Source organism: Dendropsophus ebraccatus, chromosome 1, assembly GCF_027789765.1.
Source record: "Dendropsophus ebraccatus isolate aDenEbr1 chromosome 1, aDenEbr1.pat, whole genome shotgun sequence".
NCBI classification, from domain to species: domain Eukaryota; kingdom Metazoa; phylum Chordata; class Amphibia; order Anura; family Hylidae; genus Dendropsophus; species Dendropsophus ebraccatus.
In genome coordinates this window covers 135,437,432-135,455,053 of record NC_091454.1, presented here as the reverse complement: position 1 = coordinate 135,455,053, position 17,622 = coordinate 135,437,432, and the positions used below count along the sequence as shown (strand labels likewise).

The 17,622-nt window shown below is 43.5% G+C and overlaps 2 protein-coding genes across 11 annotated transcripts in view; both read left to right on the top strand.

Annotated features, from left to right (window-relative positions):
* The window catches only part of AHCYL2 (adenosylhomocysteinase like 2), an 86,756-nt gene extending 82,033 nt beyond the window's left edge, over positions 1 to 4,723 (top strand). For 5 of the 10 annotated variants that reach the window (XM_069979348.1, XM_069979318.1, XM_069979326.1 and 2 more), the window contains exons 15-17: positions 3,452 to 3,530; positions 3,644 to 3,764; positions 4,485 to 4,723. In XM_069979348.1, coding sequence (XP_069835449.1) covers positions 3,452 to 3,530; positions 3,644 to 3,764; positions 4,485 to 4,491 — 207 coding nt within the window. In that variant the 3' untranslated portion in view covers positions 4,492 to 4,723. Of the gene's footprint in view, positions 1 to 3,451; positions 3,531 to 3,643; positions 3,769 to 4,484 lie in introns of those variants that run through there. The other 5 variants (XM_069979358.1, XM_069979367.1, XM_069979342.1 and 2 more) reach the window with 1 other exon arrangement.
* An 11,773-nt stretch (positions 4,724 to 16,496) lies between these two features.
* The window catches only part of STRIP2 (striatin interacting protein 2), a 43,559-nt gene continuing 42,433 nt past the window's right edge, over positions 16,497 to 17,622 (top strand). Inside the window, exon 1 of the mRNA XM_069979272.1 lies at positions 16,497 to 16,577. Coding sequence (XP_069835373.1) covers positions 16,539 to 16,577 — 39 coding nt within the window. The 5' untranslated portion in view covers positions 16,497 to 16,538. The remainder of the gene's footprint in view (positions 16,578 to 17,622) is intronic.

The window sequence follows — 17,622 nt, the reverse complement described above, 5'->3', positions numbered from 1 at the left end:
CTAGCTGGCCAGGTCCTTCAAGAAAATGGCGCCGCCACCCTGCCCCTTGTAATTCAGCTGTGTACTGCGCATGTCCATGCACATGCGCAGTACACAGTGACGGAGCCTCCAGTGTAAGTGAACCAGACGGACTCCGTCGGTTCACTTCAATGTTAAGGAGGTGCCGTATAGTGTCTGTGTGTGTGTCGTAAAATGACGTCACACACAGACACTATAAACATGGCAGCCCCCTGTGCAAACATTAATTTGATAAAAACACCCAAGCCTTATGTAAAAAAAAAAAAAAATACAACACACTTATTTTTTCTTATCACCTTTTATTAAAAATGTTTTCAAAAATGTGACACTGTCCCTTTAAACGTCTCTTCTCCAGACTAAACAAATGTAATTCTTTTAATCTCTCCTCATAACTAAGATGCTCCATTCCCCTTATTAGTTTAGTTGCCCGTCTTTGTACCCTCTCCAGCTCTAGAACATCCTTTTTATGAATCAGGTTCCAAAACTGGACGGCATACTCCAGATGAGGCCGCACCAAAGCTTTATAAAGCGGTAATATTATATCCCTGTCCCAAGAGTCCATGCCTGTTTTAATGCATGACAATATCCTGCTGGCCATAGAAGCAGCTGACTGACATTGTGTGCTGTTCTGTAGTCTATTATCTACAAGTACACCCAGATCCTTCTCCATCAGCGACTCTCCCAGAGTAACTCCCCCCAGGACATATGATGCATGCGGGTTATTAGTACCCAGGTGCATAACTTTACATTTATCCACATTGAACCTCATTTGCGAAGTGGACACCCAAACACTCAGTGTCTAAGTCATCCTGTAACATCTGCACATCCTCCATAGACTGTACTGTACTACAAAGCTTGGTGTCATCTGCAAAGATAGAAACATTGCTGTTAATTCCATTCTCAATATCATTAATAAACAAGTTAAACAGAAGAGGGCCCAGTACTGACCCTTGGGGTACACCACTTATTACCAAGCCTCCTAGACACTTCAACCCAGAATCAAACTACTTCAGCCAAGGCCAAGGTGTTACTGCACCATTATCTATCAGCCCATATTTGCAGCTCAAGGATACAGGGATTTGCAGCTTAGGGTACAAACACAAACACCGTATCGCAGCAGATTAGATCTAAATAACTGAACACAGCATCAAATCTGCTGAAGATCTGCTGCGTATCTGCTGCGTATACGGTGTGTGTGTGTGTGTTTGTACCCTAAAGCAGCTTTAATCTATAGCATCTTACCCATTTCGGGAACGTAGCAGGGAAAGGCGGCCGTCTTGTGATATAGACGCCTGCAAATGATGATCATGATAATCATTTGTGGCGAGACAAACTGTTTTCTCCGCTATGTTTGTAAAGTTGGAACATAGCCCTAAACTGCATAAACTCTGTTTACACACCATAAATGTGTCTCAGGCCTATCTTTTTCACAATAACAACTAGGTTGGATTTATTTCACAGCGACTGGACTTTTAACTGGTGAAATGGTTAAATGGTGAAATTAATGGTTTCAATGAAATTGCCACTTTACTTGTTGGTCAGCACTGTTGTCTTGCACAGCTGAGGTCTTGGGTCTAATACTGGATGCATGGAGTCTGTATGTTTTACATGGGTTTAGCCTTGCTCTTTTTACACTCCAAAAATACTTCCTAATAGATTGGAACTAAAGGGGTTATCAAGGATTGAAAAAACAATTCCAGAAACTGCAACACTCCTGTCCTCAGTTTGCGTGTGGTTTTGCAGCTCCATTCCATTGAGGTGAATGGAGTACAGCTGTAATACCTCACGAAATCTGAGCACAGTAGTGGTGCTAATTTTGGAAAAATGCAGTTGTGTTTTTTTTTTTTTATCCTGGATAACCCCTTTTAAGATTGGAAGCTAAAGTGGAGATGATGACGACATGCAAAACAAGAGTCCGTGGAGCCTCAGTTACGAGTCTCAAAACACGGGATAGCCAGATATCTCTAGCCTGTTGCCAACGGGGTGCCTCCATGATGGGGAGAGCACCACACCACCCTGATAAATAACCCCTTAAGTCCCACTCGGTTGCGAGTATTGGAACATAGACAGGGAAACAACAGGGTGGCCCCTTTTGTCAATGTCTAACTCAAGGTGCGAGTATTGCGATCATGACAAGGGCTTGCATAGGCAGGCTTCCACCCACAGACAGCCGTTTCAGGGTTTTTGCCCCTCGTCAGTGTGGGGTAGGATTCTGGCTAGTTGGGGCAATGAAAAATCAACCAACAAAACACAGTAATCACTGAACTCAAGGAGAACAGCGAAAAAAATTCCAATGAAGTACTCAATCAAGAGTCTCCACTGATGCCCCCAAAAATTTAAATATGCAAAACAAGAGTCCGTGGAGCCTCAGTTACGAGTCTCAAAAAACTGAGGCTCCACGGACTCTTGTTTTGCATATTTAAATTTTTGGGGGCATCAGTGGAGACTCTTGATTGAGTACTTCATTGGAATTTTTTTCGCTGTTCTCCTTGAGTTCAGTGATTACTGTGTTTTGTTGGTTGATTTTTCATTGCCCCAACTAGCCAGAATCCTACCCCACACTGACGAGGGGCAAAAACCCCGAAACGGCTGTCTGTGGGTGGAAGCCTGCCTATGCAAGCCCTTGTCATGATCGCAATACTCGCACCTTGAGTTAGACATTGACAAAAGGGGCCACCCTGTTGTTTCCCTGTCTATGTTCCAATACTCGCAACCGAGTGGGACTTAAGGGGTTATTTATCAGGGTGGTGTGGTGCTCTCCCCATCATGGAGGCACCCCGTTGGCAACAGGCTAGAGATATCTGGCTATCCCGTGTTTTGAGACTCGTAACTGAGGCTCCACGGACTCTTGTTTTGCATATTTAAATTTTTGGGGGCATCAGTGGAGACTCTTGATTGAGTACTTCATTGGAATTTTTTTCGCTGTTCTCCTTGAGTTCAGTGATTACTGTGTTTTGTTGGTTGATTTTTTCATTGCCCCAACTAGCCAGAATCCTACCCCACACTGACGAGGGGCAAAACCCCCGAAACGGCTGTCTGTAGGTGGATGATGACAACATGCTGTATACAGCTCTGTGAAATATGTTGGTGCAACATGGCAATACTTACCACACTGTACTACAGATTAGAGATGAGCGAACCTGGAGCATGCTCGAGTCCATCTGAACCCAAACTTTCAGCATTTGATTATCGGTGGCTGATGAAGTTGGATAAAGCCCTAAGGCTATGTGGAAAACATGGATATAGTCATTGGCTGTACCCATGTTTTCCAGACAACCTTAGAGCTTTATCCAAGTTCAGCAGCCCCAGCTAATCAAATGCCGAAAGTTCGGGTTCGGATCGACTCGAACCCGAACCCGGTTCGCTCATCTCTACTACAGATCCATGCATTGCCCTCTGCTCCACTGACCAAATTTTATCTTGACATCCCCAGGCACTCGCACTTATAGAACTCTATAATGCTCCTGAGGGACGCTACAAGCAGGACGTCTACCTTTTGCCCAAGAAAATGGGTAAGTGTCCCAGCAGAAAGTAGGCTACTTTGGGTTATTACTACTGCATTTAATAACTTTACATGTATTGACATATTTGACTGAATTGTTTTTTGTTTTTTTTTACCATTTAGATGAATATGTGGCAAGCCTCCATCTTCCTACATTTGATGCCCACCTTACTGAGCTTTCTGATGAGCAGGCCAAATATCTGGGTCTCAACAAGAATGGGCCATTCAAACCAAACTACTACAGGTGAATTTGCTAATTATATAATCAACTATGCATGTTTGCCAGGTGGCAATGTTCTTTGTTATGCAACAGTTGAGACAGTATAATGTCACTGTGTGGTTACAGAGGTGGTGGTGATGTGTGACAGGAGACCTGACCATACAATGCGAGTACCCTTTAGGATTCTCTGCTACTGAATGTGAATATGCAGCAGCTGTACACATGCATGGTGAAGGGAGACACCTAGTGGCCATAAGAATTTTTGTGTGATAGAATGAAAACAATTTTTACACATCCGTAGATTTTGTGAATTCATGCAATGGATTGTTTCTCAGCCCGGCATGATGTATCAATATCAGGCCGGCAATGGGGAAACTCTTTAAAGCGCCAGGCAAAATCTACGGATGTGTGAATACAGCCTAAAACTATGGAATTTTTTTTTTTTTTTTTTTCTTTTTCATTCCTGGTTTTGATTAAGGAGAAAAATAGTGAACAGTGCCCAATAGAATTTTATAAATATATGCAGGTTGACAGACAAAATGGTTGATTTTTGTCTTCATTTTGTCTCATTAAGAGCAACCAATCACAATCAGGTTTTCAGAAATGAAAAGTAAGCTATGATTGGTTGCTATCTGTCAACTGTTTGTATTCTAGGCGAGTCTTGATAACTGCTACAAAATTCTTTTGCTAGTGCTGAACCAGCCTCAGCAAGGATTAATATTGATGGCTTTGTTTCTCCTGCAGGTATTGAGTGCATCTGAATACCACAGACCAGAGCTGTTGGAAGATGGGGGGATTCAGGAATAAATCAGATGAAATATGAAGCCTTTCGCAGCCACTGTACAGCCAGCTCTTACTACAAGACCTGGACTTTCTGCCATATTAGGAAACATTATATTAGGGTATTTATTAAAGTGAAGATGCCTAGGATATGCTGTCTGTGCCGATCCACAGACGGATGGGTTTTTTTTTTGGGGGGGGGGGGGGGGGGCCTTGTTCTTAGGTCTTTGACAAGTCCTCTCCCCAGATTTATGCTGTACTTATCCGTTAACACTGCTCATCCCAGCAGCACATGGGAAGGGGAACAAGTTAACAAGCATGAATCCTAAAAAGAAAACAAATTTATTTTGCATTAACTTGCATTTTTATTTTCTCTTTTTAATATTGATGATTCTGAAGGATACGAAGTGCGGATGTCTTAATGAAACTGTAAAGTGACTTAAATCCTATTTTATCGTGGTTTTTAATAGTGATTAGTTTTTGTGTTTTAGTTTTTTTTTTCCCCTCCCATGTCAGATAATGGAGATGATTATTAGTATTATTAACCTCCACCTCTTATGCTGCTGTGATGGCTCCAAAAGATACAACACTACATAGCAATTCACTAAACTGTGATACATATTAGTAACTACATGATGAAGTTCATGCACAACCTTCTAAAGGTCCTTGCTTGTACATTGCACATTATTCCATGAACCTTATATGAAGTGCTGGCTTTTTACAAAATCTGTATGTGCTACTTTTAACCATGGAGTAATGAGAGATGTACTATCTGGTGCTGCCTGGTCGTACATTGTATTTTTTTCTTTAACTTAAGTTGACTGCCATCAAGTGAAGTAGACTTGGAAATGTCCTGAATTACACTCCCCCATGGCCCCTAATTTTTCAGAGGAGGCAGAGGAGAGGTAAATCTTAAGAAAAAAAAAGACTACATTTTGGCTGGAAATCAATATGGACATTCAGATGTGTTTTTTCTAGTGTTGTCATATAAGTGGTTAAAATGGAGGGATGTTAAAAGGGTTGTCCACTTTATAGTAAAATTGTACAGTATTGGTATATGTACTGACAGCAGCTACCTGTGTACCTCCATAGAGCTATCAGACTCCCTTCCTCCAGGCTGTGCTGCCCTGCTCTGTGCCGATTCTGTCCTTAAGATGGCTGAGCATAGAGGAACAAGTCACCATGCCCTTCCCTTTGTGTCTTCCATAGGCATATACAGGGGCAGTACAGAATCACCACAGAGCAGGGCAGCACAGCCTGGCGGAGGGGAGTATGATATTAGCTCTATGAGGTACACAGGGAGCTGCTGTCAGTAAGTGCATTGAGTACAGTTACTTACGTTGCACTCTGAACAATTTTATTATAAAGTAGACAACCCTTTTAAATGTCAAAAGCCAAAAATGTTCCATATGGTTAAGTTAGCTGTGTTAATTTACCAATCATGTAGAGTAAATATTCTTAAATTTCTGATTTAGTTCTTTGGTTAAAGGGGTTATGCTGGCAATATATAATTTTTTATATATGGCTCTGGGTGCTTTAAAATTGAAAAGGCAACCATACTCTGCTTCCCTGATTCCACTGCCCCTGCTGTTCCAACAGCTTCTGTTTCCCCACTGCCCTCCACTTCTTCCTGGGCGCAGCAGCAGTGACCCGCTTTGTTCAGTTTTTGGCTGAGCAGGCAATTTCTGTGAGGACAGCACATTACAGGAAGAAGCGGAGAGCAACAGGAGCTCTTGGAACAACAGTGGTCGGAGATTGGGGCAAGCAAGTACGGTTGTGCGTGTGTTTTTTTTATTTTTTCAAACACCAAGCCAAATGTAAAAAAAAGATATATATATTTCCAGAATCCTTTTCAGTGTGGTGCTTTGTCTACAGCACAGCACACTTCATTCTGTTTTATATTTACACATAGCAGATTTGTTGCAGAAAATTATGTGACCTATTCAGATGAATGAAACATTGCAGAGATCTCTGCACCAAATGTGCTGCAACTGTCTTCTAAAACTAAGGACAACTATTTGCTGCTAAACGACAGAAATCTGTGCTTTTTGGTACTACTGTATTATGTCTGTGGTGGTTATTCTAGTCCTGTCTTTTTTAGTAGAATGCAGTATCTAGTCTGTCTTGCCTCCTTCACTCCAACCTGTTGACTCTTTCTTGTGAATCTATTGGCTCTGAGGTCTTTAATAATTTGCCGACAGTCCTCTTAGTCACCCTCACCAAAGGGACCCTACACATTCCCTCCTGAAGCTGTGAATTGCTCCCAAAATGTTCCAGGGAGCAGCCGTGCAAGCTCCCAGTAGGGCAGCTTTGCTGAAAAGAAGCCACTTCATGTGTTGTCTTGTAGTCCCCAAAGTTTGAATTAAAAAAAATTCTTAACAATGAATCAGTTATTAGTTGGATTACATCTATTCTTAATCTGGTAATTCTTTTTTTTTTTTTTCTTTTTATAAACTTCCTTAATTTTAGTATGTAAGTTAATCCAGAGATTTTGTTCCTCTTACTGCACATTGCAGTATTCTGCTGCTACGTAATAAAATTCAGACTGTATTGTGATGTTGTACTGTGCTATGGAGAATATTGAAACATTGTGTGTGTATATATACAGATATATGCAGTGCAACTGTATATCTCTGTCATATATAATTTCTGCATTTGTGCTTTATTTTCTATCTGAAATTCAAGACAAGTATTCTCCCATCTTAACTAAAAATGTTATTTTCCTCGATTTTGCTGCCACAACGTGTTTGCCATAAGTACTTTTAAAATTGTTTGACAAGTTAATATTCTTTCCAGTACTACTTGATTTTTGGCTACTTAGTCCACCAGGTACATACGCACACAAGGCCAGTTGTTTTCTTGTCTGAATCCATATTCATAGAGATCACATCACTAGGAATTAGAAATCCAAAGCATGAAAACCACCAGGCCTTTGCCTTATTATTGAATTAACCATGTGGATATATATTCAGGTTACAGATTGGTTTCTCCACTGTGTATAGCTGACTGATGCACTGTAGTTATGAGTAGAGACTTCCTTCAAGTAGTCTCACCTGCAACCCACCACTCCCAAAGCTTTTCTTAATCCACTAATTCTCTCTTTGGTGCCTGAAGAAAATCTTTATAGCTGATAACTAAAAACCCCACACAAATAGGACACACAGGATACCAGCAAAATGTATTTAGCATTCTTTGGGCATTGACTAATCTATAAAACATCTATGTTGTTGGTTTGCAATGCACAGTCCACTGTAGCCTTCTCCTCAGCAGCAGAGGAGTCTGACATTCTGCATTTATTGTCCTGTACCACAGTCAGAATGGGGATACAGTGGTCACAGCCACATTCTCCAGAGTCTTTTACATATTAATGTATGAGTGATTGTATTAGATCAGCAATAAGGAATCTGTAATCTTAAACATCAATAAAATAATGTAAAATGAACTTGTGTTGTAAAGTCTTTTTTTTTCACAATAAAAAAATACATATTCAAAGAGTAGATTCTATCTTTGTATGCTATTATAATTTTTTTTTTTTTATGTTTTTTAAAGGGAGTCTGTCAGCTGCAATTCACATTACAAACTGCTAACAATGTTAGCCATTAGGGGACACATGGTGCACTTCAGGAGCCCAGGAAAGCCTCTTTGACATTATGGAAAGATATATTGTATATATTTATGAAAGGTAACACCTCCCCCCCCCCCCCCCTTCTTTTCCCATACCTGACAGACTGATATATGAAAGGCCTAGCAGGCCTAAATCTATGTAAGCTCCAGAAGCTAAAGCAAGCACTATGCAAACTTGCTGTAAGTCTCATAGCATAAATTGGTATATTGCTTGCTGTAGCTGCCTAAAGTGTGCTTATGCCCCTTTAATTTTAGCGTTTGTTGGGGCAGACAGATTTATTGAGTTTGAAGTGATCATTGTACGGCACGTGACCAGCTGCTCTTTGCATTCCTATGGAGCCGCTGGAAAGAGCCTAGTGCTGTACTCTGCTCTCTCCGGCTGCTCCATAGAGAATAAATAGAGCCGCGGGTCATGTGCTGTGCCTGCGGCTGTATGAATGACAGCATGCATACATAGGAGCCAGGGGCCAATATGGAGAACGGTGGAGGTACCTCCTGTGACCTCTTGTCCCCTTTGCTGTGGATAGGGCACAAGTTAGTTTTGCCTGGACAACCTCTTTAAGCTATGGTAGTATGAGGGGATTCGGAGTATATAGTATCAGATACAACATGGCTGCTTGCTCAGCCATCTTATGGTTAGAATCTCCATTTAGCATACAGACAAAGACAGCACAGCCAGGAGGAGGGATGCCTGATATTGGTGCTGGGAGGAAGCTAATGTCAGTAACCACAGTGCGGACATTTACTAATACTGTACCCGGAACAATTTTTGCGTTCAGGTGGCCAATGCCTTTAATTTAATTAACAGTACCTTACTGACTAGGTTCTGGTGCTGCCCTGTATCATGGACCCAGCGCTCAGACTGTGGTGCGGTAGTCCAATGAGAGAATCAGAGCTCCATTCAATTGGGACACTGTATCAATGGGGCCATCAGGCACTTATCACCTATCTTCTGGATAAATAAGTGTTGTGTCTGTGGAAACATGCTTTAAACCAACAATATAGGACAGAAATCAATGCCCATTATATGCTGGTTGTTGTAGGATCACTTACTTGTCTCATGTACACATTTGACCAATAAGCCATCCAGAAGGCATCCATGAGAAAAACGAGCTAGCAGGTGCTGAATTATTTATGAAACCTTTTATTATTTATCTGGAATAAGTCAGATCACCGATACCGAACACCACTCTGTCAAACATTTTGAGCCATTGTGTGTATATTCATCTAGTTTCATGTTAAGGGGAAATGCATAATCATATTCCCCTATTGTCTATATATGACTAGGTATGTCTGAATTCAGAAAAACTAGAGCATTGTTTGGCGGCTTATGTGAAAGTCACGGCCACAAGCTGCCACTCCCAACTCATAATAGTAAATGGTTACACAAAAAGCAGCAGTCAGGTCCTCAGCTCCAGCTGTTAACATTTTAAATGTCAGTTGCATGCATGCATGTAGGAACACAGCCCATGGAATTGCCAAATGCATGGGTCTGAAGCCATGCCCACTTACATTCTACAATGGATGTGCAATGTTTCAAGGAATTTTGACACACTAAACCAAAAGAAAGATGTTTGTAAAAAAAAAAAAAAAAAAGTGTTGGCACGCCAAAAAAAATATTCAAAAGCTTTAACATCAATATGACACAAAAAGGAAATAATGCCCCAAAATACAGATTAAAAACATAAAAAATACCCAACACAAAACCATAGAATATCAATGGTCCCTGAGCCTGCACTAAATCTTCACAATGCTTACCTCTCCTCTCTCACTGAATAACTAACTGCACTGAATAAATAACTACAGCAAAATTACACATAACCCATACACAGTGAGCAAAGTTCTGTATACTAAAATCACAAACACAATGCACAAAATAATAGGTTGTTACAAAATATAAAGTACAAGTGCAAGGGCCTATGGGAAATGGTCGGTTGATATACCGTCACTGAATGATCTGCAGTGGAAGGAGGTGGTGCATTCTTACTACCCCACGGTGGTTAGTGCAAGAGACCGATTAATTCAGTTCCGCTTTCTACAGAGAACTTACTATACTCCGGTGAGAGTCAGGAGGATGGGGGTGATGTCCTCTGATACCTGGTTCAAGTGTCAGACTGATGTCTGGACGTTCTTCCACGCAGGCCTTTTGGCGTTCGGTCCTGCAATTTTTGTCTGACCACTTTATGTTCCTGTTTCTCTGTTCTCCCTCTGTCTGCCTGCTAGGCATTATTAATGAGGTCATGCACAACAAATACTATAGGTTGTTCATCAGATTTCTTTTATTTTGCGCCAAAAAAATATTTGCAATGGAATGGAAATGTTGCTGGAAAAAGCCTGGTCAATAAGTATGTTACCCTGTATCAAGTCCTTTATGAAATTCGTAAATGTCCTAAAAAATTTAAAGAGGACCTGTCACCCCCCGTGCCGGGGTGACAGGCTCCCAACCCCCCGCTGGAGCACCCTATACTCACCTGATCCCGCCGGGTCCCGCTTCTGGAGGTGGTCGGGTGACTGAGATATGAGCGCCCGGCGCGCGCTCCTCAGATGAGTCCAACGCTCCGTCATTCTCTATGAGCGCACGCACTGGGCTTTGGGCGCTCGTATCTCAGTCACCCGACCGCCTCCAGAAGCGGGATCAGGTGAGGGTGGTGACAGGTTCCCTTTGTGTGTTCTGTCTTTGTAATATGTCCTCTTTATGTCTACTTAACTGTGTGCCCATGTGGCTTGCAGGTAAGCCCATGTAGAACCTGGAAGTAAACTCTACTCCTGATCTATATCATAAAAATGAAAGTCTGTCTGTCCTGTATAGACTTCCAAACGCCTGAACCGTTTGACCCCAAATTTGGTACACAGATACATAGGGTGCCCGGTAAGGTTAGAGCAAAGGTCCTGTCCCCGTCAGATGTACAGGAGGGGAGGGGGGAGAGCGCCCCATAGAGATAAATGGGAGAATCTCCACACTGCACACACTGCAGCTGAAATGGCAGTTGGAGGCCTTAGCAACCAATAGGATTACTACTTTCATTTTCACAGGGAGCTGGAATCTGATTGGTTGCTAGGGCAGCTGCCTCACAACAGATCCACAGAAAGAAATACAGTAAGGGTGCCTTCACACCTACTGGATCCGCAGCGGATTTCACACTATGAAATTCACTGCGGATCCAATGTCATTCAACCCTATGACACTACATACTCGCAGCGAGATTGACATCCCGCTGCGAGTATGTAAATTAACCCCTTTGGCAGCCGGAGCGTAACGTAAACTGACAGAGGCCCCCATCATCCCGCCCGCACAGACCGCTGTTAGATCGTGCAGGCTCCCCTCCAGTGTGTTTAGCGCTGTGCTGCTGCTCCCGGGCACGGCTCTCTCCCCCTCCCCAAAGCAAGCTGGAGCGGTGTGTGCAGCGTCCAGAGCCGTGAGGATAGAGCTGTGCCCGGCAGCAGCAGCACAGCGCTGAACACACTGGAGGGGAGCCTGCACCATCTAAGAGTGGTCTGTGCGTGCGGGATGATGGATTCCTCCGTCAGTGTAAGTTACGCTCTGGCCGCCAAGGGGGTTAATTTACAAACTTGCAGTGGGATGTCAATCCCACTGCGAGTATGAAGTGTCATAGGGTTGAATGACACTGGATCTGCAGCAGATTTCGCTGCGAATTCACAGCGTGAAATCCGCTAGGGATCCGGTAGGTGTGAAGGCACCCTAACAGTGTACAGTGTATACAGTAAGGGGCTTACCTGCGGGGTGGTGGTGTTGGGGAATGTATACAGTAAGGGGGTGTTAGGGAATGTATACAGCATGGGGGGGGCTACCTGAGGGGGGGAGTGTATACAGCATGGGGGCTCTAGCAGTGTAAGTTACGCTCCGGCTGCCGAGGGGGTTAATTTACATACTTGCAGTGGGATGTCAATCTTGCTGCGAGTATGTACTGTCATAGGGTTGAAGACACTTGATCCGCAGCAGATTTCACTGCGAATTCACAGCTACTCTTGTCTGCTCTTATGTCATCAATAAACACAAGTGACCCAGTGCCATCACGTTGCCTCCACCATGTTTTACAGAGGATGTGGTGTGCCTTGGATCATGTGCCGTTCCCTTTCTTCTCCAAACTTTTTTCTTCCTATCATTATGGTACAAGTTGATCTTTGTCTCATCTGTCCATAGAATCCTTTTCCAGAACTGAGCTGGCTTCTTGAGGGGTTTTTCGGCAAATTTAACTCTGGCCTGTCTATTTTTGGAATTGATGAATGGTTTGCATCTAGATGTGAACCCTTTGTATTTACTTTCATGGAGTCTTCTCTTTACTGTTGACTTAGAGACAGATACGCCTACTTCCCTGAGAGTGTTCTGGACTTCAGTTGATGTTGTGAACGGGTTCTTCTTCACCAAAGAAAGTATGCGGTGATCATCCACCACTGTTGTCTTCCGTGGACGCCCAGGCCTTTTTGAGTTCCCAAGCTCACCAGTCAATTCCTTTTTTCTCAGAATGTACCCGACTGATTTTGCTACTCCAAGCATGTCCGCTATCTCTCATGTCTGCTATCTCTCTGATGGATTTTTTCTTTTTTTTTTTCAGCCTCAGGATGTTCTGCTTCACCTCAATTGAGAGTTACTTTGACCACATGTTGTCTGGTCACAGCAACAGCTTCCAAATGCAAAACCACACACCTGAAATCAACCCCAGACCTTTTAACTACTTCATTGATTACAGGTTAATGAGGGAGACGCCTTCAGAGTTAATTGCATCCCTTAGAGTCCATTGTCCAATTACTTTTGGTCCCTTGAAAAAGAGGAGGCTATGCATTACAGAGCTATGATTCCTAAACCCTTTCTCCGATTTGGATGTGGAAACTCTCATATTGCAGCTGGAAGTGTGCACTTTCAGCCCATATTATATATATAATTGTATTTCTGAACATGTTTTTGTAAACAGCTAAAATAACAAAACTTGTGTCACTGTCCAAATACTTCTGGCCCTAACTGTATGCACATATTATTATAAGCTGCAGGTTTTCTGCACACACACCTTACCTATGGTCTGCAGTCGGCAGGGGGAATCCCAAACTACACACTTCAGGTATACAGGACCCCAGAACTATACACTACGGGTATACAGGGCCTCCACCAACTATATACTACATGTATACAGGACCTCCACTAACACTGTCAATGTTGCATATAACCAGGCTCAGCATAACACTACTAATGTATATAACCAGGCTCTGTATAACACTACCAATGTTGTACATAACCAGGCTGTATATAACACTGCCAATGTTGTATATAACCAGGCTCAGTATAACACTGTTAATGTTGTATACCAGGCTGTATACTGTATAACACTGCCAATGTTGTATATAACCAGGCTCAGCATAACATTACCAATGTTGTACATAACCCGGCTGTGTACTGTACAACACTGCCAATGTTGCATATAACCAGGCTCAGCATAACACTACCAATGTTGTACATAACCCGGCTGTGTACTATATAACCTCTTAAGGACATATGACGTACCGGTACGTCATATGTCCGCACTTCCACTTCAAAGCGGGGCCGCGCGGCGGCCCCGCTTTGAAGTGCCGCGAGTAGCCCGGGACCGCTGCTATTAGCGGGCACGGTCTGATCGCCGTGCCCGCTAATTAGCTAATCGGAGGCAGCTGTCAAAGTTGACAGCTGCCTCCGATTACCGGAGGCAACGTTTCCCTGGGGTCTAGTGGGGGAGATCGCTCCTCCGGGACCTTGTCCCGGAGGAGCGATCTCCGTTACTGATGCCGGCCGGGGACGCGTCCAAGATGGCGCCGTCCTCGGCTCGGCACTCGTTCGTTTTCGGCTGCAGCAGCCGAAAGCAAACGAGTGCCGATCTCATGGATCTCTGCAGCATATCTATGCTGCAGAGATCTCAATGAGAGATCCACGTGTATATACTAGAAGTCCCCTAGGGGGGCTTCTAGTATATGTGTAAAAAAAAAAAATAAAGTGTTGTTAATAGTAAAAAGCCCCCTCCCCTAATAAAAGTCTGAATCACCCCCCTTTTCCCAGGTTTTAAATAAAAGTAAACAAATAAATAAATAAACATGTTTGGTATCGCCGCGTGCGTAATCGCCCGAACTATTAATTAATCACATTCCTGATCTCGTACGGTAAACGGCGTCAGCGCAAAAAAATCCCAAAGTGCAAAATTGCGCATTTTTGGTCGCATCAAATCCAGAAAAAATGTAATAAAAAGCGATCAAAAAGACGTATATGTGCAATCAAGGTACCAATAGAAAGATCACATCATGGCGCAAAAAATGACACTTCGCACAGCCCCATAGACCAAAGGATAAAAGCGCTATAAGCCTGGGAATGGAGCGATTTTAAGGAACGTATATTGGTTAACAACGGTTTGAATTTTTTACAGGCCATCAGATACAATATAAGTTATACATGTTATATATCGTTTTAATCGTAACAACTTGAGGAACATGCATAACAAGTCAGTTTTACCCCAGGGCGAATGGCGTAAAAACACATTTCCCCCAAATAAAAGAAATGCGTTTTTTTTTTCAATTTCACCACACTTTGAATTTTTTTCTGGTTTCGCAGTGTACTTTATGCAAAAATTCAGCCTATAATTGCAAAGTACAATTAGTGACGCAAAAAATAAGGGGTCATGTGGGTTTCTAGGTGGAAAAATGCAAGTGCTATGACCTTCTAAACACAAGGAGGAAAAACCGAAAACGTAAAAACGAAAATGGGCCACGTCCTTAAAGGGATAACACTGCCAATGTTGCATATAACCAGGCTGTATATAACACTTACAATCTTTGTATATAACCAGGCTGTATATAAAACAACCAATGTTGTATATAACCAGGCTGTATATAAAACTGCCAATGTTGTATAGAACCAGGCTGTATATGAAATTGCCAATGTTGTATAGAACCAGGCTCTGTATACAGTTTGATCACATGACATCTCAGTTTGGCTATTAGGTATTTAGGATGTTTAAAGTTTTTAGTTTATTTCTAATGTGCATAAGCTACAATTTACATAAACAGTGCAGAACTGTCGGGGTATATAGCGTATAAAGGGATATATAGAGCTCCTGGCGATTTTTACTTAGGGTACAAACCCACACACCGTATACACAGCAGATACGCAACAAATACGCAGCAAATACGCAGCAGATTTGTTGGTACAGATTTGATGCTGTGTTCAGTTATTTAGATATAATCTGCTGCGTTTTTGCTGCGTATTTGCTGCGTGTTTGCTGCGTATTTGCTGCGTATCGCAGCAGTAAATACGCTGCTTATACGGTGTGTGGGTTTATACCCTTAAACAAAAAAAAACAAGGGCATAGATTTGCCTCCTGGGCGACCTTGGCACAAATCTAATTAACACACTGACACTTTATACCCGGACAGCGCCGGGTACATTTTCTAGTTATTAATCATGTGGATCGGCAGACCATGCAAGCAGAAGATGATGTGTTTCACAAAAAGGTGGACCGGTCAGGTGGCAGATGGTGGTCCAGAGAGAGGAACAAAGTGCGCCATTTTGGAGAAAGGGTCTACAATTACCCAGATGATGGTAGAGCCAGCAGAGGGAGGAAGAGCGGTAATGGAATCCATGACAATATGTTACCAGGGAGACTCTGGATTTGTCAAAGATTGCAGAAACCTAGCAGGTTTGCTTCTTGGCACTTTGTTATGGGCACAGCTGCTCCGTGCAGTCCTGTACATCCTTGGAATGGTGGCCCACCAATAATACCAAGTTAACAGGTCAAGTGATTTGTGTGCTCCAGAGTGACCAGCATAGACTTGTGACCCCAGGCAAGCACTCGTATATTGGGGTCACTTCTATAAGCATTAACAGAAAGGTCTGTGGTATATTACAGTATCTTTCCCTATAGTGTGCTCCTTGCACTTTCCCAGCCGGCCACAATATACACTGGGGGCTGAGGGGGATTCCCCTGCCCCAAGAGCTGTGGATTTTCAGGTGTAAACTTCTCCTGTCCTACAACCCTGGCTCGTGTTTCCGGCTATTGCATTGGTTGACCTCACATAGCTTCTAAACCTTATTGCACACCAGCTGGGTTGTTATTATTAACCCATACATAAGCTGGACGCGTTTTCAGTGGCCCGCACCCTGTGTGCACAGCGCCGTACCCTGCAATGTCTCGCCGCCCCCAACTCAGGTGTCAGCAGAACTACTACACAATCTGCTCGTCCTGTCTGTGGCCCCGCCCTCTCGTAACTTCTAACCAATTATCAGGAAGAAAAACAAGTTCTGCATCACGCCTGCTTGCTGTGGCCAATCAATGAGCGAGCAGAAAGGGGGGCGGTGTCAGTCCCCGCCACTGTGCAGCACGTGTGTGTCACGGAGCTGTGAGTGACAGCTACGGATTCGGCATGGAGGGGAGCAGCAAGGGCAGGAGGAGGGAACCCGAGGTGAGGAGAGGCCAGAGCGACTACGGGGGGGCGGAATAACAAGCTACTGGACTATACCGGGGGCACCTGTAGGAAGAGGGGAATACAAGTTATAGGGACGCCAGGAAGTGGGGGTCAGGGTCAGGCTCTGGGGTCATCCTCAGAAGTGTGTTATGGATTCTGAACTTGTAGTTCCACAGAGTAGGAGTAATACCTCCAGTTGCTTTACTTAGGGTCAAAGGTACAGAAGCATTTCTCATCTCCTGTCTGTGTACAGTGCACTGTATATGGGGTCACAGTGTGTTAGTGTACCTGCTGCACCTGTGTGGTCACATGACCATCCCAGCCTAAAGGAGTCCCCTAACGTCAAAAGACTCAGCTTTCTGCCGGTAGATAGCTATAAAGTGCTGATAGGTGTGCAGGGTGTTGGCAGCTATTTCCTGCTCATTCAGGGTATGTGCACACTATGGAATCAGTGCGGATGATTTCCAGGGAATTCCGCCTATCCCCCCAGCGCTCCTTCTTAAAGTTCTGCTGGTCCCATAGGCTCCATTCTATACTGAGGCAGATTCCACCGTCCGGCAAAAGAATTGACAAATTATTTGGGCAGATGGTGGAATCTGCCTGCACATAGAAGGGAGCCTATGGGACCAGCAGAACATCAAGCAGGAGGGCGACCAGTGTGCACATACCCTTAGGGCACGGTGTAATCCCGCCGCGCTCATTGTGCTGCTTTGAGTGAATGAGAGGGCGCACGCTTGTCCACTGCCACCGCTCTCCGCTCAAAGAACTAACATGTTAGTTCTTTGAGCAGAGAGGAAGCGGATGAGCTCGCGCTCTCCCATTTGCTCAAAGCAGCACACTGAGCATGGCAGAGTGCTTCGCTGCGGAATTACGCTGTGTTTACTGTCCCTTAGATGCAATTCACATTCAAACTGCTGACACTGTTAGATAAATCTGTGTGTGTAAAAGGACCCTGACAGATTACTGAAGCCAAAGCCAGGAACAGACAATAAACAGAGAACAGATCATAAAGGAAAGACTGAGATTTCTCCTCTTTTCAAAT